The following is a 23,256-nucleotide window of genomic DNA, read 5'->3' as shown; positions in this document are numbered from 1 at the left end:
ACCTGTTTCAGGGACACAGATGGAGAAGCAGGAAACACTCCAGCTATAGCTGTGTGACCTCCAACAACATACAGACTGTTCTCCAGCTCAGCAGAACCATGGCCAAACCTGGAGGACACAATAGCATATAGTATGTTTGTGTATTTTACACAATAGGCTTTTCATCACATTTAATTTACAGTTACACACTAGACAGATGCTTTTATCTGTCTTTTATAAAGCAATTCTCAGTGAGGTGGATCAGTGAAGCTTCAGGTCAGTAGAGACCTTGGTGTCAGGACTCAGTTCTTACATCTGTTTAATAAGTGAAGGAGATCAGGTAAAGAAGTGAACTGAAAGTCAGAGTCAGAGCTAGACAGACATGCCATAGAGGATCTGCGGGCATGTTTGGACTGCACTGACTGGGAGGTGTTCAGGACTGCTTCCAACAGTCTGGATGAGTTCACAGAGGCTGTGACGTCATACATCAGCTTCTGTGAGGACTGCTGTATCCCATCACGCACCAGGGTGAGTTATAACAATGACAAACCCTGGTTCACAGCTAAGCTCAGTCAGCTCAGGAGGCAAAAGGAGGAAGCTGTCAGGAGTGGGGACAGGGACAAGTTTAAAGAGTCCAAGTACAGGTTTAGCAAGGCGGTGAGAGAAGCTAAACGACTGTACTCTGAGAAACTTCAGCTCCAGTTCTCAGCCAATGACTCTGCTTCTGTCTGGAAAGGGCTCAGACAGATCACTAACTACAAACCTAAACCCCCCCACTCCATTAACAACTTCCGTCTGGCCAACGATCTGAATGAGTTCTACTGCCGCTTTGAAAGACAATGGGACAGGCCTGACACCAACCCCCGCGAGTCCAGCCACCATCTCCAGACCACCAGCTTCTCCTCCCCCACTTCAGCAGGGGCCCTGGCACCTCCACAACTAGCCACATCAGAACCCCCCTCCTCCCCTACCAAAGGAACGTCTCTCTCTATCCTGGAGAGAGATGTCAACAGGCTTTTTAAGAAGCAGAACCCCCGCAAAGCAGCCGGTCTTGACTCTGTCTCTCCATCATCCCTGAAGCACTGTGCTGATCAGCTGTCTCCGGTGTTCACGGACATCTTCAACACCTCACTGGAGACCTGCCACGTGCCAGCCTGCTTCAAATCCTCCACCATCATCCCTGTCCCCAAAAAACCAAGGCCCACAGGACTAAATGACTACAGACCCATTGCCCTGACCTCTGTGGTCGTGAAATCATTTGAGCGCCTTGTCCTGTCCCACCTCAAATCCATCACTGACCCACTCCTGGACCCCCTGCAGTTCGCCTACAGAGCCAACAGGTCTGTAGATGACGCCGTCAACATGGCTCTCCACTTCATCCTCCAGCACCTGGACTCCTCAGGGACCTATGTCAGGATCCTGTTTGTGGACTTCAGCTCTGCCTTCAACACCATCATCCCGGCTCTGCTGCAGGACAAGCTCTCCCAGCTGAGCGTGCCTGACTCCACCTGCAGGTGGATCACCGACTTCCTGTCTGACAGGAGGCAGCACGTGAAGCTAGGAAAGCACGTGTCTGACTCCCAGACCATCAGCACTGGATCCCCGCAAGGCTGCGTTCTTTCTCCTCTGCTCTTCTCCCTGTACACCAACACCTGCACCTCCAGCCATCAGTCTGTCAAGCTCCTGAAGTTTGCAGACGACACCACTCTCATTGGACTCATCTCTGATGGCGATGAGTCTGCCTACAGGTCGGAGACTGACCGTCTGGTAACTTGGTCCAGGCAGAACAACCTAGAGCTTAACGCTCTGAAGACAATGGCGATGATAGTGGACTTCAGGAAAAACCCAGCCCCACCCACCCCCATCACCCTGTGCGACTCCCCTGTGGCCACCGTGGAGCATTTCTGCTTCTTGGGAACCACCATTACACAGGACATCAAGAAAGCTCAGCAGAGGATGTATTTCCTGAGGCAGTTGAAGAAGTTCAACCTGCCAAGGACTATGATGGTGAACTTCTACACCTCCATCATTGAGTCCATCCTCACCTCCTCCATCACCATCTGGTACGCTGCTGCCACGGAGAGGGACAATAGCAGACTGCAGTGTATCATCCACTCTGCTGAGAAGGTGATTGGCTGCAATCTACCATCCCTCCAGGACCTGTACACTTCAAGGACTCTGAGGCGTGCAGGGAAGATTGTAGCTAACTCCTCCCACCCTGAACACAAACTCTTTGAGTCACTCCCCTCTGGTAGGAGGCTGCGGTCCTTCAGGACCAAAACCTCACGCCACAAAAACAGCTTCTTCCCATCTGCTATCAGCCTCATCAACAAGGCTAGAGAGCCCCACTGTCACTGATCCCCCCGATCCCCAACTGCACCAATCACCAGCACAAATTCCTTGTATGTGGAAACATACTTGGCAATAAAACCAATTCTGATTCTGATTCTGATTATATGTGATCTTATACCTCATTAAAATAGAAGACAAGCGTTGTTTCTGCTGCTCTGTTCCGATGCTGTTTGCTAAGCAGTTATATCCAGTAACAACTGTTTCTTTTTCGGTGTGCTGGTCTGTTCAGCTCAAATGCTGAGATCAGCCTCACACACGTGTACCACTCTACATGAACAAGTACCACTCTACACAAACTGGTACCACTCTACATGTACGTGTACCACTCTTTGTGGACTTGCACGACTCTACTTGGATGTGTACCACTCTATGTGGACGTATACTACTATACGTGGACATGTACCACTCTACATGGACAAGTACCACTCTACATGGACATGTATGACTATACAGTGGATATAAAAAGTGTACGCACCCCTGTTAAAATGATGATTTCTGATGTAAAAACAATGAGACCACGATAAAGAATTTCAGAACTGTTCCCACCTTTAATGTAACCTATAACCTGTACAATTCAATGGACAAACAAATCTGTCAGGGGGACAAACATAAAAAATTAAAAACACAATAAGCTGGTTGCATAAGTGTGCACACCCTTAAACTAATACTTGGCTTAAGTACCTTTGATTTAATTACAGCATTCAGTCTTTTTGGGTACACACCTGCCATCAATCCTAGTAGGATTTTCCTGATTTACTCAGTTGCATCCTCCGGCAAAAGCCATGGTTTGCAGAGAGCTTACAAAGCATCAAAGGGATCTCATTGTTGAAAGGTATCAGTCAGGAGAAGGGTACAAAAAATTTCCAAGGCATTAGATATACCATACCAGTGAAGACAGTCATCAAGAAGTGGAGAAAATATGGGACAACAGTGACATTACCGAGAACTGGATGTCCCTCCAAAATTGATGAAAAGACAAGACGAAAACTGGTCAGGGAGGCTGCCAAGAGGCCTACAGCAACACTGAAGGAGCTGCAGAAATATCTGGCAAGTACTAGTTGTGTACTACATGTGACAACAATCTCCTGTATTCTCCATAGGTCTGGACTATGGGGTAGGGTTGCAAGATGGACGCCTTTTCTTACAAAAAAAAAAAAAAAAACATCCAGGCCTGGCTACATTTTGCAAAAAAATACATCAACTCGCCAAGAAGCATGTGGAAAAATGTGTTATGGTCTGACGAAACCAAGGTTGAACTTTTTGGCCACAACTCCAAAAGGTATATTTGGTGCAAAAACAACACTGCGCATCACCAAAAGAACACCGTTCCCACGGTGAAGCCCAGTGGTGGCAGCATCATGTTTTGGGGTTGTTTTTCTTCAGCTGGAACAGGTGAAAGGTGGACAGAATTATGAACAGTTTTAAATACCAGTCAATTTTGGCCCAAAACCTTCAGGTGTCTGCTAGAAAGCTGAAGATGATGAGGAATTTCATCTTTCAGCACGACAATGACCCCAAGCATACATCGAAATCAACAAAAGATTGGCTTCACCAGAAGAAAATTCAAGTTTTGGAATGGCCCAGCCAGAGCCCAGACCTAATTCCAATTGAAAATCTGTGGGGTGACCTGAAGAGGGCTGTGCACAAGAGATGCCCTCACAATCTGACAGATTTGGAGCGCTTTTGCAAGGAAGAGTGGGAAAATATTGCCAAGTCCAGATGTGGCAGGCTCCTACTCAAAAAAGACTAAATGCTGTAATTAAATCAAAAGGTGCTTCAACAAAGTATTAGTTTAAGGGTGTGGACACTTATACAACCAGCTTAATGTACTTTTTTTTTTTTTTTTTTAATGTTTTTCCCCCCGAGAGATTTGTCTGTTTTGAATTGTACAGGTTATAGGTCACATGAAAGGATAGCCTATCATTTTAACAGGGGTGTGTACACTTTTTATATCCACTGTATATGGATGTGTCCCACTCTACATGGACATTTAACACTCTACAAAACAAGAATCATCCCAAGTTTCTGTTCAGTACTGTAGCCAGGCTGACAGACAGCCATAGCTCTGTTGAACCATCTCTTCCTTTAGCCCTCAGTAGTAATGACTTTATGAGCTTCTTTACAAATAAAATTGTCTCTATTAGAGAAAAAATTCACCATCTCCTCCCCACAGCTGACTCAGATGTTCTGTCCAGTCCAGCAGCCTCAGAGTCAACTTTAACGAGTGTATATTTAGACTGCTTCTCCCCTATAGATCTCTCTGAACTCCCCGCTCCATGTTTTTCCTGAGTTCTCTCCTGCTGCATTTGATATCATCGATCATAAGATTTTATTACAGAGACTAGAGCATATGGTCGGCATTAAAGGAACCACACTAAGCTGGTTTAAGTCATATTTGTCATATAGACTCCAGTTTGTTCATGTTAATAATGACTCCTCTATCATCACTAAAGTCAGTCATGGAGTTCCACAAGGTTCTGTGCTAGGACCAATACTTTTCACTTTATATATGCTTCCTCTAGGAAACATTATTAGGAGGCACCAGATAAATTTCCATTGTTACACAGATTCTTTCTTACTCTTAAATTCAGACAAAACTGAAGTTATTGTAATTGGCCCAAAACACCTCAGAGATACACAATGTGATAATATCCTGACTCTGGATGACATCACCTTGGCCTCCAGTGCTACAGTCAGAAACCTTGGTGTCATTTTTGACCAGGACTTGTCCTTTACTTCACATATAATGCAAGTCTCTAGGACAGCCTTCTTCCACGTGCACAATATTGCAAAAATCAGACCCATTCTATGTCTAAAGGATGCTGAAAAGCTAGTTCATGCATTTGTTACCTCAAGACTGGACTACTGTAATTCTTTATTGTCAGGATGTCCCAAAAATTCAGTAAAAAGCCTCCAATTGATCCAGAATGCGGCAGCACGAGTACTGACAGGAACTAGGAAACGAGATCACATCTCTCCTGTGTTAGCCTCTCTGCATTGGCTCCCTGTAAAATCCAGGATAGAATTTAAAATCCTCCTCCTCACCTACAAAGCCATTAATGGTCAGGCACCATCGTACCTTGGAGAGCTTATAGTTCCCTATTTTCCCAATAGGACACTTCGCTCTCTAAATGCAGGTCTACTTGTGGTTCCCAGAGTTTGTAAGAGTAGAATGGGGGGCAGAGCCTTCAGCTATCAGGCTCCTCTCTTGTGGAACCAGCTCCCAGTGTGGGTTCGGGAGGCAGACACCCTCTCTACCTTTGAGATCAGGCTTAAAACTGTCCTGTTTGGTAAAGCTTACAGTTAGGGCTGGCTCAGGTATGTCCTGAACCATCCTTTAATTATGCTGCTATAGAGCTAGACTGCTGGGGGATTCCCATGATGCACTGGGCTCTCTTTTTTTCTTTCCCCCGTAGTTTGTGCTTCTCCTCTGTCTCCCTCATTCTGCAGGTATCTCTGCCTCTGGAGCAGCAGGATCCAGATCCACCATTACTCATCATTACTATTAACCACTGTTATCTGTCATTATCTCCCTTTTTTTTCTCCTCCTATAACAAAGTAAGGTCTTGACCTGACCCTGTAAAGTGCCTTGAGATAATGTATATTATGATTTGGCGCTATACAAATAAAATAAAATTAAATTGAATTGAATTGAAGTAAACATTTATATCATACTACTTAACTTTGTATTTTTTTTCTCTCTCGTAGTTTGTGCTTTTCCTCTCTGTCTCTCTCTCTCTATCTCTCCGTTTCTGGAGCAGCAGGATCCAGATGTACCACTACTCTTTATTACTATTATTACCACTGTTATCTATTATTATTGATAACACCATTACCTATGGCATATAAAGGTGTTTCTGGTCTCTGTCTCTCTCTCTTTTTTTCCCCTATCTCCTCCCCCCACCCCACCTCTTAAACCCAACTGCTCGAGACAGACCCCCCCAACCCTGAGCCCAGTTCTGTTGGAGGTTTCCTCCTGTTAAAAGGGAATTTTTCCTCCCCCCTGTCGCCAAGTGCTGTTCTTTGTGGAAACTGTTGGTTTTTCTCTATAATACCCTCAGGTCTGACCTGACTCTGTTAAGTGCCTTGAGATAATGTATATTATGATTTGGCGCTATACAAATAAAACTGAATCGAATTTGTACCACCCTACATGGACGTGTACCACTCTACTTGTACATGTACTGTTCTATATAACTGGTTGTCAAGTACTACAACATGTTTTTCTGTTTAGTATAATTTAACATATGTAACTCACCTGGCTATTAGCATGGGAGCTCCTTTGGACCATTCTTCATGGACAGTGTCATAGATCCAGACGTCTTTAGACACGCCGTTCTCCGATCCTCTACCTCCTGTCACATAAACCTTGCAACCAATTGCACAGGCACTGAACTCCTTCCTTGGGCTTGGGAGGTCCGCCTTCGGTATAATCTCCTTGGCTTTATGGTCAACCTAAAAACATATCAACCATAGTAATAATTTCTATAGCCTTCTTACATTAGTATCCAAGTGTGTAGTAGCATCTGCTGCAAATCTTAAAGGTATAATGTGTGAGATCGTGCTACTCTCTCCACATCCATAGGTGGCAGCAAAGTGTTTACAATATGGTCGATGTGTATTCACTCATCCACTAGATCCATGTGATTTCGATGTGCAATCATCAGCTATAAAAGAAATTACTGACGTAACTGACTGGACAACAGGTGAACAAGAAGAGGCTAAATTCTACTCTGGCTCCGATCAGCATTGATGTAAACACAACACCAGGGTATACCTGCTCGTTTTTTTCTCCTGCTGTAGCGTCTCTCTGAGCAGAGACATACACCTGTCAACTGTCCAGCACAGTGCTGTTAAACCGGAGAGACTGCAGCTCTGCTGAGTTCTGGGATGACTGACCTGCAGCCTCGAAATAAGTTTTAAAAACACACAACCACTGATCAAAGCGTTTCACCCTGAGGCCCTGCCTCTTTTACAGGAGCAACAACTTGGGGATGAGAGATGCCACCCATCTGTGTTATCAGTTAGCACAGAGGCTAACAGCTCAGTCTCTCTCCACTGTCCGTGTGTCTCTGTAACTGTGTGTGTGTTTCTCACTGCAGCTTTAAAGACCACTACTGCAAAGACTTCAGGCAGCACTGTACACGAACATGCATGTACTTGTGTTCACTGATTACCTGCCTAATCTGATTTCTCTGAGTCACCTGCTCACTAATACCAGTTCAACAGCCACCAAGACACCTTATAATCTCTCACACATGACAACAGGTCCTCCAAGTATAAAGCTCTTACCTGGTATATCTTGTCACACATGAAGGTCTGGCCTCCCAGAATAAGCAGCGTGTGTCCTGCCTTACGAGGTCGAGCACAGGGACTCGTCACTACTCCGTCATTCTGAAGGATTCTCTTCTTACACTGCATGGCCTCTTCCACTATTGACCTGTGGAGGAGAGGTAAACGTGTCTGTTTAATGTCCTCACTAAAGCCCTGATTAAGCCACAGCTCATAACATATCTTCATTCGAAAACATCTCCTTATATCAAACTGAAAGGCAATAGAGGAAAGAGGAGACAAGGAGAGGAGAGGAGAAGAAAGGAGATCGGTGAAAAGGAGAGGAGAGAGGAGAGGAGAGACAAGGAGAGGAGGCTCTCAGTAGTCCCTCCAAAACCAACACGTCCTCCTCACTGCCAGTGTTTTCAGTCTAGTGTCAGTCAGATGGTCAACTTGGCAGAACCACATGAGAAATTCACCAGTGTGTATAGTCTTCCTCTAAGCACAGTATTTTGGACCTAAAACAAACAAACCAAAGGAAAAACCTTCACCAAGAGCCTGAAACCAGCTTTTAAAAGGTCAAACAGAGCTGACACCCAAGGACACTAAACAAATACAAGTACAAGGGTTTTAGTCAACAACAGAAAACACACTGCTCCCTCAGCTCTGGATCAAGGTGTAGCTATTGCCCAATGTACAACCATTCACTGGAGGTCTGCTGTCCACATCTCAATGGGTGGCTTGTTCAAGGACTGCCAGCTGCTTTTTGGGGAAATGTCTGAACCAAAAAACTCAGTCCACCTTGACTCCTTCATCCCTGCCATTAAGCACAGGTTCAGACCCTTAACACAGATTTGATAGATGGCTTTCTTCCCCACAGCCTGGAACTTGTCCAGATGGGGGTTGTGAAAGCAGCAGCTGACCTCCTCCCTCCTGCCCTCCCCTCACACAGAGCACGGTTTTCTGCAAAGGCTCTCAGGGGTAGTGGCAGAGTAGCACAGACTTCCCTTACCACTCTGTTGATTAGCCTAATAGAGGTGATAGTTGCTGTTCTCTCCCAGGGTGTCCACAGATATTGCCATCATCTTCATCAGATGCTCAGAAAGTGTCAGTCCGGAAAAGTCCGCAGCTTCCGTTTGTAAGAGGAAGAGCTGTTTGTCATAGCCCAAATGTCCAGCTCTTCTCAACAGCAGAGAGGCTATATATCTAACCAGCTTGGGCTGTAGTTGCAGAGCAGTCTTTGCGCATTGGACATTTTTGACTGGATGCTAATCAGTCTCTGCCCCCCCTTCAGCCACAGGCAGGTAGAAGGCTGCTGCATGGACCCAGTTGTGACAAGACCAGAAGAAGTCCAGGATGGCTCTCTGAATGTCCTCTATCAGGCCTCTTGGTGGAGTCAGAGCAATAAGTCTGTGCCACAACATCAAGTTGACCAAGTTAATGGTAACCAGAACTCTTCCCATATATGGGATAGCAACCATTTCCACTTACACAACCAAGTGCACACTTTCTCCTTAGCTCCCTCCCAGTTCTTTAGCTGAAACCCCTCTGTGCCCAAAAAAACTCCCAGCACTTTCAACCTCTCTTTCCCCACTCAAGTGCCACAGGCAATCTGGGTACTGCTTGATCCTCCACTGTTCCACCAACAATGCTTCACTTTTAGCCCAGTTCACTCATGCAGATGAAGCCTTTTCATACAGTGACATGGTATCCTGCCAACCCTGAACATCGCCCTGTCTGGACACAAAAACATAAACATCATCTGCATTAGCAGAAACAGGAAGACGATCTAAGGTAGAGGTCCCAGGCAGTGAGAGACCACTGAGTCGAGCCCTCAACCTGCACAGCAAGGGCTCATAGCTAGGCTATATAGTTGACCTGATATAGGACAACCTTGACTTATTCCTCGCGGCACAGGGATTGGCCAACTCAGCCCTGCCCCCCTCTTCACCATGGAGCCCATTATACAATACAGCAACCCAAGCCAGAAAACCATCACCAATACCAAAAGCCTTAAGTGCAGAAAACAGGTGATGCACCCTGTCCAAAGCTTTCTCCTGGTCCAAAGAGACAATACCAACATTAACATTATAACATCTACACATATCAATAATATCCCGACCATGATTGTCCTGTCAGGTAACACAATAGGTTTGATCAGTGTGTATGATTTTTTCCAGGACCTTCAGTCTGTTTGATGAGGCTCTGGAAAGCACCATCAGAAAGCACCGTTCACTGACAGGAGACAGGAAGAGATCCAGTTCTGAAACAAGACACTGCGTATATCTGGTCCAATCATATTCCACAAACGCTTATGTCAGTGGTGAGACTATCAATCCCTGGTGCTAGCACTTTTCTAGTCTTAATGACCACTCAAAGTGCTATAAACAATCCACATTCACCCATTCACACACACATTCCTATACACACAGCACTTCTCTAGAGTTTTCGCTGATCGGGGCAATTTGGGGTTCAGTATCTTGCCCGAGGACACTTCAACATGTTTACTGGAGGAGCCAGGGGTTGAACCACTGGCCTCTACCTCTTGAGCCACAGGTGCCCTGACCTGATACCATCTGGTCAACAGCAACTATCAACTCCTCCAGAGTCAGGTCACAGTCGAGAGCAATTTTCTCTCCCGGGCTGAGCTGAGGAAGCCCCTGCAGCACTCCACTCTTCTGAGTCAGTGTAGACGTTTGTCACATTGCTCCCCATCTCACAGGACAGGTGGTCACTCTACCTCCTAGAAGTCTTGAGTCACCTGCTTCCTCTGTACCACCAACCTTTCCTTGCCTCACCAATTTCCCACCACAGCTTCAATGAAGTCTTTTTCAGTCTCCACTGCTGCCAGAAGTCTCAAAGCACTGGAGAAAAGTGCCACAGGATTATGTGTTGTTAAAAAGCCAGTAAAAGCTTAGTGCAGGTGGGACTCCATCATCGGCACAGGTATTTGAAAAGACACAATACACAGTATCATTTTTAAATGACCATTTTAGCAGAGATAGTGAGGTAAGCAGCTGCTTCTTTCCACAATCATACACATAACTACAGATAGATTTGTTGTATTTGTGTAGATTACCAAATATCTGGACACAGTATAATTATAATTACACTTTGGGGATTTTAAAGTTTCTATTCCTCTAACATAGTGGAATAGAAATAATAGAGAGAGAAGCCCAGTGTTAATATTTAACGCACAGGAACTACATGCCTGGACTCACTGTCAGAACCTGTTGGACCGGACTTTAAACGGACTTTACCCACTCTGTGGTAGAAATGCTGTATGTCTAATTGAACCCATGCTATGAGAATCAGGTCTGGACTGGAGTATGAGAAAACGGCCTACCTGCTCCTCTTGTCAGCCATAACCAGCTCCTCACAGGCTACGGCCTCCAGCAGACATTCAGAGGGCAGCAGAGCCAGCCTGATGCCCCTCAGCAACTCAGGTAAATGATGACGCCGACGTTCCAAATCGAATCGGACCCATCGCATCACAGAGTTAAACACAACCTGCCACACATTAGATTTACAGTCAGACATCAAGTATTTAAAGAAGCATTGAGCTGCTCTGGTTACTGTTTGCATCAAATCACTCTTTTTTATAACTAAAATGCATTTGGAAAAACAAAAAATTATCAAACATTTAGTGGTTTTCAGTAACAATCGGTGAATAGTTTGACATTATCAGGGACAAAAATGAAACTGGTGAATCCCATCTATCTGCAGTATGGGACAGATAAGCCTTAGCTTTAGCAACTTCATTAAATAAGAGAAAGGAAGAAAACAAGGGAAGGATGTGATCACAGACCTGTTCATCCTCTATCTCTAGCTCATCGCTTAGAATCAGCTCCAGCAGTTTGTCTTTAGACAGACTGTAGAAATCCTCAGACTCTCGAACCTAAAGGAGAGAAGATTAGTGGTGTTTATAACAAGCCAGCTCCTCAGCAGCTCCTCAAAAAGCTGGCATGATGTATGATGTCAACTTTAAATTAAATGAAATTAAATAATTCCTCTTTAAAATACCCTCCATCCACACTATTTCTAGGAATTGCTGACTTTCAGGAGAGATGATCAGATGAGTATATGTTTGATAAATGACATTTATGTTAAGGTAAGGATGACTATCTCTCTCTGTCTGAGGAAAACTGAATTTATCAAACTATGGACCAAGTGGATCAAATATGTGATTTCTTCTGGATCCCTTCAGACATGCTCGTTATTGTTCTTGTGTGCAAGTTCTTAAATCCTGAACAACTGTGGACAGCACAAGAAAGTAAAGTGTTTTTTTCTTTCTCTGATGTATGTTTTGTAAAATTAAGTTCTGCCCCAAAATAAAGAATTATAAAAATAATGCCCTCCATGTTTTTCCAGCAGAAGTTTGAAAGACTGATCAGTGTATTTCTGACTTAGTCAAGTCATGAAGATGGGAAATGGATGGATGGATGGATGGATGGATGGATGGATGGATGGACAGATGGATGGATATACAGATGGATGGATGAACAGACAGATGGATGGACGGACAGATGGATGGATGGATGGACGGATGGATGGATGGACGGATGCCATGAAGCCATGGAAAATAAATGAAACTACAAACTACGTTTTAAAGACAAAACCTTGTTATGATAACGTCAGTGGCTGGGCCACTGTGCTTGTATGTTTATTATTAGAGCTGAAGTTTCTCTTGAACTCAAAAAGTGAGGTTAGTTTAATTTTATTAAAATCACAGAGATTTCATTTTCTTCTACCAGCTGTGTAAGTGGAGCTGACGTGTCTTACAATGTGGAACATAACCCACAAGAACACGCAGAGAACAGATGAAAGAACGAGCTAAATGAGAAACTGAGTTACAGATAGCTGAAGCTAGCCCATAAGGCTTGAAATGTTGGTCAGCCTATTACAGTCAACTGTGGTGGTTACTGTCGGCTCTTCTGACCTGTAAATGAAAGAACCTCAGTATGTCTGACTATATTTTTGATTGACTGATCGAGTTCAGACTTTGTAGATGTCTTGTTGAGAACCAAAGGAAGTGCAGTGTGTTAACAGAAACCATGAATGGGCACTGGACTTGTTCATGTTCACCATTTACAAACTGGTCCATAAAAAATAGTTTTTAGTCACATATTAACTGAGAGGGATAACAGCTTGTATGTCTGCACAGTCCATTACATCACAATGTCACAGCTGCAGGAACATTAGGCAGGTGTACACTGATGGACAACACACATTCAGAGAAGAATAGAGGTGGTCTTTACTGTCTCGTAGTGCAACAGACACATCCTCCACGACAGCTCGTACAGTCTTTTACACTGATGGGCATCTGACAGCAGCATCATCCCCAGGCAGTTGGAGGAGTGCAGGTTTTTTTCTAAAAACTCTGCAGCTGCGTCTCGGATGTCATGAAACTGCAACATGTCTCCTGCCTCTAAGAGCGACTCAGCGTTCTCCTCATTGATTATGACCCGAGAAGAGTAGGCAAAGTCCAGCAGAAGCTCCAGGACCTGGAGGAGCAGAGAAATAAGAGCATCAACCACTGACATTAGAACATGTGACACAGTCTAATCCTTAGCCTTCTGTACAAACTTCATCATCCTGTATCCTGTTCTATGACACACATGAAAATACGAAACTCAGCCACCAAGACAAGACGGTGTCACTACAGGAACTTTACCAGGGACCAGGAAGCCTTTGGTTTAGTTCCCTCAGTTTCTCAGAGGAACCTAGGACCAGATCTAGTTCCTGTGGGGTTGTTCCAGGTGTAAACACAGTCCCTGCTTTTACGAAGCACCAGGGCAGAATTTACAGGTCTAACATCTCTATCTGGTCAAACACAGACTTGACTTGTGACCTCTAACCCTGAGTGTTAATGAGAGGATAGAAATAGAGTGAGAGCAGGAGCCAACAGGAGACAGGGAGTGTGATCGAGAAAGCTAGTGAATGAATGAGAAAGCGAGAGAGCAGAAACAAACCCTGACCCTGACCCCTGACTCCTGACCCCGACAGCGCAGTACTGTGACTGTTCTGACATGAACAGACTTTGTAGACCACATGAAAACATTTTTACCATATTTTTACCAGCTGTGGAAAGGCGGACACAGAAAACACTGTCAGCAGCTTCGATGTCCAGGAGGAAACACTGAGTGTTGTGGTGGTTTGTCTTTGTACCTCAGGATGAATACTGTCTCTGAAGTTCACATCACTGTCCAGACTCTCTCGCAGCCCACCGCTGAACATGGCCTCGAAATAACGGCTGCATGCTGCCAGCACTGCCCTGTAATAAGACGCAGAGAATGTGACAGTGTCTCCGGTAACCTGAACGTGGTTAGCGAATGTTAGCAGGACTTTACCTATGGCATGGGAAAGAGCGATCCCCCGCCCACAGAGTGACGTCAGTGAACATGCACTGTTTCCTCATGGTGTTCAGGTGAGTCAGGACACTGTCAGGATGTGAAGGCTTGTGGAACAGTGAGATGTTCATGGAGCCCGTGCTGGTGCGGGATTTACGATTCTCATGAACCGTCACCGACATGACGGCTTTGTCTGGCGCCACTGGAGTCAGTGAAATAATTTCTGCTACTGTTCAATAAAATGACAGGAAGAGGACAATAAGCCGCAATGTCGGTTCAGCAGCCACCATGTGTCATTGTCAAACGTGGTCAACAAACACACCAGATTAACTCACATAATTAACCCTGGAAATTAGAGTGAATGTGTGCACAATATAAACCAGGTCTGTCAGAGCCGAGTCCCTTCAAGTAGTTTGCCTCTGTTTAAAGAGGAGCAAGACATTGACACAAAGCTGCATTCATTCTGCACTTCATCACATTTGAAGAAAACTCCCAAGACTGGGTCGAATTTGTTTCTGTGGACAAATTAACTGGGACAGTGTTGTTCTCTTACCTGTACCTCTTATCCTGGTCTCATGAGGTGCAAAGTTTGCTCCAGGTACAGTCACATGAATTCATTTCACAGGTATTCAGGTATTAAAGGCAGGCTAACCAATTGGCTGCCCAGCAGTGTTAACTAGTTTAGGATTAACTGATGTTCACTTTGTTTAACGTTTGTTGGTTAGCTCAGTAAATGCAGAGCCCTCTGACTGCTGTTTGTGGGTGTAGTCCTTCATCTTTCATACAGTCAGCTGCCGCGGTGCACAGAGCACAAACTGCAGTGCTCATTTTCATTGTGATTATTAAAGCTGCTGAATTAATTGAAATATAATGGAAATCACAAGTATAATTGGTGACGCATTTCACCCAATACAATTGGCAATGCATAACAGATTTATCTTTGTTTTTAATTCGTTCAAAAGTCGCCTCCCTGTAAGCCTACCTTTGCTGTAACCGTGTCTTATAACGTTGGCTTTGTCTTTGACTATCACGTAGCCTAGTGTGGAACTTTATTACAGTTGTCAGCATGTAGCCTGTATGATAAAAGTATTACCTAGTATAAACGCCCCTCCTGGCTCAGCAGTTGAGATTGTCACTGGTGAACATGAGACCTGCTGATTTTACACGACAATATGTTATTCAAATCGTAATGAAACGAGTCCTTATTGGAAGGAAGAAAGAAAACAATGCCTCGTGTCATCTAGTGATAATATGCATCCTTGTTTGGCGTATATCCATTCAGTTGTTTTATGCTTGCAGGACCCTCTTCCAGTTTCCAGTTTACTCTAAGCTAGAATATCAATATAATGCTCAAAAGGAGGACTATGGATGCTGCAATAATGTCCATATTTTGACAAGTGCAGCCTACATGTTAACGACAAGATCGAAAAACATTTGTTGATTGCATTACCTTTTTTTAATGCCCCTCTGCCAACCAGCCCTGGCTACTAAGGTGATGCTATAGGCTAGCCTACATCATATTAAAAAAACACCCTGCACGTCAATATTGCAATGGCCCACTAATGACATTAACTCGACGAGATACATTCTAGCAGGACAGAAAAACATTCTAACTGAAGAGATGTAGGTTTTACCAGAGGAGATACATTCCAGCGGGAATACAATTCTGAAGAAGACAGAGGTTGGATATTGCAGACCAGAGCTTTTGCAGACAAGTTAAGTTCCAGCTATTTTAATCCGTATAGCCTTGTCTTTCTCTGAGGGAGAGTTTAGGGAAATGACCGGTTAGACACAGCTATGTATGTTATGACTTCGAAACAAAAAATGTTTGATTGCATAACGTGTCAAATCACACAGGACAAGGTTTATAGCTTAAGTTCACTATCATCGAGCATGCATTTTATAGACATGAGCATCACAAATTCTTCAAATACGGCATGAGGAGACGGACATTAATGTTATTAATGATATTATTTATGTTATTATTAATGATGGTCATTATTAATGATATCAATGATGGTTATTATTAATGATATTGCTGATTGTTATAATTAGGAATATTAATGATAGTAGTTATTAATGATATTAATAATGGACATTATTAATTATATTAATGACGGTGATGAAGCCACAGAGCTGAGACAGTGACATGGATGGACACAGACTTTAACAAAACAGAGGATACGCAGTTTCAGCAGCACCACAGCTTTTGTTTATGTGTGTATGATGGGTGCACACACACACACACACACACACACACACACTTTTGATGACATGCAGTTTTAGACCAGAGCCACCACAGACCAGTCACAAGGTGTTTGGTGTTCAGTGTGTGTGTTTAGACCTTAGTGTGGCTGGATTGTGTTGTCAGTGAACAAAAGATGTGAAGCAGCAGCACAACAAGTGTCTGTGTGCATGTGCAGACACATTTATTCTTCTATATTTGTGAGGACTGCAAACCTATTCAAAGCTATTTAACTGACCCAGAACCTGGGTCCTCATAAAGCAGTGGTATAGGAGAGCGCATGCGTGTGTGTGTGTGTGTGTGTGTGTATGTATGTGTGTGTGTGTGTGTGGCTCTTTGTTATCCGGCTGCACTGGGCAGAAGGGTAAAAGAATAGACAAGTTTGAACTAAAACGTATAAGAGGAGATGAGTTTAAACTAAAACATAGAAGAAGAGATGAGTTTAAAACTTAGGTTAACAGACTAAATTGGAAACCTTTGAAGAGAGCTGAAATTTTCCATTGAAAAATCTACTCCTGCAAACTGAAAAGCAAGAAACTACCTGCCGACAGGTGACGTCTACAGGAAACGTTCAGCAGCTCTCAGTGTTGCCAAAGGTTCTGCAACCAAATATCAGTGGAGGCTCTTCATCATTGTCTGAGGGATACTGTATGTTCTGTTATTTTATTAAAATATCCGGTTACAAAATAAGTTGATTTGCACTTATTTGTGAACATATTCACCATTATGTTTTAAAAGTTTTAATATACAGAAGAAGGTGAGAGGTAGACTGCTGGTGATCACCATCACAACATCTGAAATATTAATAATAAACCACTGATCATTTATATGTGACTTCCATTTAACAAAAAAAGACTGACCCAGGACCTGATATAAACATTATCCAGTACCTGGGAGGGGTTGAAGGTCAGTCAGTGTCTCACTAGTGTTGGTGTAGCAGGAGGTTTTAGATAAAACACTGAGGTTTAGTTACTTAACGTTGAAACATCTGATCTGTTCATTGAGTCAGTGAGTCAGACCGCAGAGGACCAGGACCTAGATCTGCATCAGATTCTCTGAGAGGCATTTAGCTGCAATTCTCTTGACAGGAAATAAAAATGTTAACAAACAGAACTGATGAACGTCTGACAGAACATCTTCACATGGTGTTATCAAATATTTGTTGGTTAACAATTTATTACTGGATTTAAATTAGGTGAACATTTCAGAATAATGTTTGTTTCCTGCACTAAAGAAACTTTCTTCTGCTGAAAATTTGAACACAGGTCATCAAGTTTAATATAAATTATCCTTTCAACACACTCTCTTCCACACACATATACACACACACTCACACAGTGACCCCTGGAAACGAGTGCAGCAGGGCAGCTATGTGACCCACGACCTGCCTCAGTCTATTCAGCTGCTCTGTTGATATTCTACTGGTGAGCTGTGCTACTGCAAGACAGGATAATCTGTGTGTGTGTGTGTGTGTGTGTGTGTGTCTGTGACTGAGTAAGGGGCAAGCACAGGTAGTTGATTGACAAGCGGCCGACATTTAGGGTCTTTAAACTATTTTTTTCTGTTTTCAGACCTAAAACATTTCCTGTATTTGTCATTAAAAGTGAAACTGACTCCAGAAGCTCAAAGGTCATAATTACTGTTCATGCTGTATTAGCGAGAATCAAACCAGGCTGAGCTGACTGCTGACACTGCTTTCTGAATCTTCTTCATGTCCATAGAATATGAAGGAAAACCTCAAAATGACTAAAGTGAATGAATTTATGCACATTCACTGAACATGACTACACAAAACTGTGAGCACGCAAGAGTAATATGTGTTTAACACTCAAATTCAAATTCAAAGACCTTTATTGACATGCCCATAGTCAAACAGAGCACTGTCAAACAGAGACAGTATCAACAGGACAAAGTCCATTTATAGGCATTAAAAGACTGACTTTTGTGCTCCAATAAAGAAAATCAAGTAAAAACAACGTCATAGTATTATCAATCTGCCAACAGATGGCCAGGGGTCTTCTCCAGAAAGAGGGTCCAGTGAAGACTGAGTTTCTGAACCCTGAGAGGAACTCTGGTTTTCTGTTCTGACATCACTTTAACTTAGTAACATTCATTTAAAGAGTTAATGTTGGAGAAGATTCTAATCCTGATCAGACAGTTTGTTGAGACCTGCCTTTACTAACTTGACTCTGTGATGATGATCACTCAGTGTGAAGACAGAGACAGATCCCTGACATTCAGATGTGACACATGGAGGCTTCTTCCTCAGCTCAGATTAAAATCTGATAAATAATGATAAAAAATAAATAATGTGATAAATAACAACAACAACAATAATAATATAATAATAATAATAACACATATTGTGGTAAATAATAATAATAATAATAATAATAATAAATAATGTGATCTAGAGAATGACACTGAATAAAATAGTTGTACCTTACTGACTCCCAGACTTTCAAAATAAGACCTCCTACTGACTGACTTTTTAACACCTTTTAACAGAGTGAGTCTATGGTTATTAAACAATTTTTAAACACATCTAAAGACCACACTTCTTTTTACCCTTTTCAGAGAATTTAAAATCCTATTAGACTATGAATTTACTGCATTTTAAACTTGTAACAGACGATTACAATATTACTCTTCTAACTTAACTGTCCCCCACGGGTTCTGTAATGGTATAACCAGTCAGTGGCACCAGCAGCTATAATGCTGTAGCACTGCGTGCACATTTTTTATGATTTTGTTTATTTAGCTAAATAAGGGAATCTGTCGCTACTTAATGCTGAATATTTTTTTACATTTTAAAATGCTCTTTCATGTTCTTATAATCCAAAAATGTCAAGAGTAACAAAAATGCAGTGTACTACTGCTCAGTATTAGATAGAAAGCAGTGGCCTCGGGTTGGACTCAAACCCAGACAGATAGCTCTACCAGGTGAGCTATCAGTGCACAGCTCAGTATTGTAACTTTTATGTATAAAACATCATACATGTATTTTCCTCACAGCACGCAGAGCTCATCAGCCAAATGTTCATTGATTAACATCTCCAAACCACTGGTACACTATAACTAGTTTGGTTTTACTTGACATTACATTATTCACAGCACAGGATTCGGGACATATTGTAGCATTTTATTTTCAAATATGGGACAACTCCATATTGTACGGGACGACCCCGTATTACAAAGATCGGGTGGCAACCCTAGTGGGAAATCTACAGGTAACCTACAATCAGACCAGTGGTTGTGTGTACCATGAAATATAATCCTGCCAGCACCACTGCAACCAGTTCCAATGCGTTTGATCTGTCCCACGTGAATCTGAGACCCTGTTCAGACCTGGTATTAACATCCATCCTGAGGGATCCGATCACCATTTTTCAGCTCTAAGTTCAGACGTGAACACACCAAGGACGTATTCAGAACGCATTTGAGATGCGACCACTCAGACCACATTCGGAGACAGTGAGTTCCAAATTTGGTCACATGTGAAGGCGTCCTGGCCACAATGAAGGACCACCTCCTCAACTGACATCCTTTGACACAGTCAAATTAGCCCCGCCACAGTTTCATAATAAAACTGAAAATATTTTACTATTTCTAATGGATAATATCTTATTTCACGGTAGAGCTGTGAACAGAGCAGTGATTTGCTCAACCTTTCATTACCACTGTGTCTCTCTCCCTCACACACACACACAAACAAACACACATAGACAAAAGCACATTGACAACGGAACCATATGTCTAATTGGCTGAAAACAATACCTTATACCTGTTTATTTGCATATGAAGTGGGGAAAAGTGAGATCCGATTACAAGTGAGCGATGTCATCACATGTATTTAGAGCAGAAGCAGTGGAGGAAGAGTGAGCTGCTAGCTGCCCTGCAAACTGGTAAAAGCCTGTTTAAGTGTCAGGGCCTCCATATGAGATGTTTCAATCAGTGATTGTGTGTTTGTAAATCTTTCGGAGCTGCAGCTCACTCTTTTAACTCCATGGTCTGTGTGGGCGCAGAGTTTCCGATGTATCAGCACCTAGACAAGTGATAGGTCTGTGTCTGTGTGCTCTGCAGTAAAGCAGGAAAAGATACAAAAAGTAGCAGGTTCGCCTGGGTTTTGTGTTTTCACCAATGCCAATCAGAGCTGAAGCTGATAAATAACTGAGTCTACTACAGAGTTGCTTGGCCTGAGTGTGAATACCGATTGAACCTTTTTCCATTGCCGACAAAAGCCCAATGGTAGTGAGTCTTAGTGGGTTTTTTGCTGAGTGGAAAAGGGGCTTGAGATGCATTTTAAATCAGGTGTGAACTCGGAGCTGAACACTGTGATCGGATCACTCAAGACGGATGTTTATACCAGGTCTGGAGAGGGTCTAATAGAGCCCCCAATATTTGACTATCAAAGAGGTCGCACATACTTGTTACTTGTTCATTACAATGAATACAATGAATTTCAAGCCCATTTACAACAGAAATCTGTATCTCAGTGACCTGAGACCAAACTGGGTGATGATGAAGTCAAAATCCAAAAAGTCCTTTTTGTTTTACTGTTTTCTGGTATATGTAAATAGGCAAAACATCCATCATGATGGACCTTTATGACCCAAGGCACTTGCCAAAATTGCATTTTGGGGCCTTAATTACAGGACCACCGTCTGGCCAATAGGCCTCATGTTTCTTGGAAAGCACATGCACATCCTTTCCACTTGTTGGGATAAGTTTCATGTTTACAGGTCATTCCAGCTCCCAACAATTTCAGATACAGCAAATGTTGACAAAGTTTTAGTAAAAATAAATACAGTGAAAAGGGTTCCAACAGTTCAGTGCTGAGAAGAAGGAGACAGGTGAATCACCTAAAATCAGTGAGCAGCAAAGAGCAGGATTAAGAGTCTACAAAGCCCACATAGTCACTTCAGGTGGTTTATGTCTATTTAAGGTGTGAGAAAAGTTATCAGCAGCTACTAAATCAGAATTTAATTAAAAATGAAGAGAAATCCAATATTAAAATAACCTGCAAACTCTATGTAAACAGACAGAGCTGCAGCAGCAGCTATGCAGCAACGGTTGTGAACACACACTGCAGCAGAGACATACACACCACGAATCCACACCCACACACACACACACATTACTATAATGTTAATGTAATGCTTATGTAACAATATAAACTGACGTGATGGAACTGATGGAATAAAAATCTATATAAATCTGATTTATTATTTTTCAATTATTTATTTACTTAACCCCCCTCCCAGAACCCCCCTGACCAGAAATACTAATAATAATGATAATAATAATAATAATTATTATTATTATTATTATTAAATGCCGCTAAAAACGAAGGCGGGTAAACACAGAGGATAGCCGCTGTGACTTACACCAAACCCCGGGTCAAATCACAGCCTCCACCGGGATCTTCATTTAGGTGAACAGGTTTTCACTGTTGGAAACAACCCCCGCCTATCAGCAGTTACCTCTCAGACTAACAACTGAATAACTTGTGACTGGGTGTCCCAACAGTACTGGTACCTGGTCCTGATCCGGGAGGAACTCTGAGTGCATCTGTAAATGAGCCTCACGGGGTGTGTATGTTCACACAGTCAGCACTATCAACTTACAAGTTGAGCTGCTGACGGTGAACGGGGCAGAGCTAGCTCAGCTATGCACCAACCTCACAGCCACAACGAACGGCTCAGCTGACCTGTCCCTGTAGACCTGTACACCTGAGAACCTCACACACTGTGGCCACCACACTATCACTACACATCCTACGAAGTGACTCCAGTCTTTGATGCTCTGCACGGTCAATTAACTGTACATGTATTTACGCAGTGGGCTCCAACATAAACATAAACATATATATATATATATATATATATATATATATATATATACACACATCTTGACATCTTGACATCTTGACGTGACAAACAGAAATAAAGGAAAGGTGATGTACTCGCCCAGGTGAGAAGTTAAATCCAAAGAGCGCGCGGCCTCGGCTCCGTGGATAAAAACACCATATTCTGTGACAATAGCTGAGTCGCCTGCTCGTCCCTGTTCGTCTCACTGCTGTTTGGAAGGAAACCCTGGAACCTTCACATGCAGCAACAGCCAATCGCGTTTGACTTTATCGTGACTGACGTCTGTCTGACCAATCCCCAGTGGCAGCCTGATGCCGACGGGGCCTGTCAACCAATAGTAGTTGTTTGGCGAACGCGACTGACATTTGCTCTGACCAATCATCATGTTGTGTTATGAAAAATTAAAGCCAGCACCAATTAAACACGTCAATGTAAAATTTTGACACTCGTATTAACCAATCAGCTAACAGAGACGAGTTGGCAAGCAAAACAATAGCGTTCGAGATCGACTTCGGCTGTCAGCGAGAGCTATCGGTGACTTCCGGGAGTATTAAACGACTGCTGTCAAATCCCCAACAAGTGGCAACCCACTGTGACGTCACCCATTGGTTTGCCGTTTTGAAGCCTCGAGTTTGCAATTTGGCCGCCGCCATCTTGATTTTTTGAAACCAGAAGAAACCATATTTGGAGAAGAGGGTGGAGCTGAGTAGGAGCGAGGGGTGGGGCTGACCTAAGAGCCGAGGTCACTATGCACGCCCACCTAAACTGTCGACCTGACAACGGCATCAATCTTTCGGCTACGCAGTGCTGCTGAATCTGAAGTCATTTTCCATAAGTCCAGGTAAACTTTATTACGAAGTGTTAAAGTACTTTTAATAGTTAATAGTTAAAAGGGACTGCTCTAGATTGACAAGCCAAAATGTGTCAATCATACGTTAGCCACGCCCCAATGCATACCCTACTTTATCATCTATTTTAAATTAAATGGGACCATAATTTTAAAAATGAACATCATGTTGTATTGAAGAAGACTTGAAACTAGCAATTGAGACCATAAACTCATTATGAAAATGTTTACTGGGGTCATAAACCAAGTGAGAAGCAGGTTTAAGGCACTTCCGCATTGGCTTCATTTTCCGGAGCCGGCGTCGACATCCATTTTTATCACGGATGTATTATAAGAGCTGGA

At 43.0% G+C, this 23,256-nt stretch overlaps 1 protein-coding gene across 3 annotated transcripts in view; it reads right to left on the bottom strand.

Moving 5' to 3' along the window:
• enc2 (ectodermal-neural cortex 2) overlaps positions 1-22,794 on the bottom strand; it is a 28,004-nt gene extending 5,210 nt beyond the window's left edge. The window contains exons 1-9 of one of the 3 annotated variants that reach the window (XM_071488448.1): positions 22,104-22,794; positions 13,953-14,181; positions 13,771-13,876; positions 12,861-13,106; positions 11,411-11,500; positions 10,949-11,112; positions 7,624-7,771; positions 6,590-6,786; positions 3-108 (exon numbers count right to left, since the gene is read on the bottom strand). In XM_071488448.1, coding sequence (XP_071344549.1) covers positions 3-108; positions 6,590-6,786; positions 7,624-7,771; positions 10,949-11,112; positions 11,411-11,500; positions 12,861-13,106; positions 13,771-13,876; positions 13,953-14,181; positions 22,104-22,107 — 1,290 coding nt within the window. In that variant the 5' untranslated portion in view covers positions 22,108-22,794. The remainder of the gene's footprint in view (positions 1-2; positions 109-6,589; positions 6,787-7,623; positions 7,772-10,948; positions 11,113-11,410; positions 11,501-12,860; positions 13,107-13,770; positions 13,877-13,952; positions 14,182-22,103) is intronic. The other 2 variants (XM_071488439.1, XM_071488458.1) reach the window with 2 other exon arrangements.
• Positions 22,795-23,256: the final 462 nt, after the last annotated feature.

The sequence above is a fragment of the Trachinotus anak genome, unplaced genomic scaffold (genome assembly GCF_046630095.1).
Source record: "Trachinotus anak isolate AG129_WGS33_773 ecotype Australia unplaced genomic scaffold, CSIRO_AGI_Tana_v1 ptg000002l, whole genome shotgun sequence".
In the NCBI taxonomy this organism is placed as follows: Eukaryota; Metazoa; Chordata; class Actinopteri; order Carangiformes; family Carangidae; genus Trachinotus; species Trachinotus anak.
The sequence above is the reverse complement of the archived record's forward strand: the minus strand, read 5'-3'. Positions and strand labels throughout refer to the sequence as shown.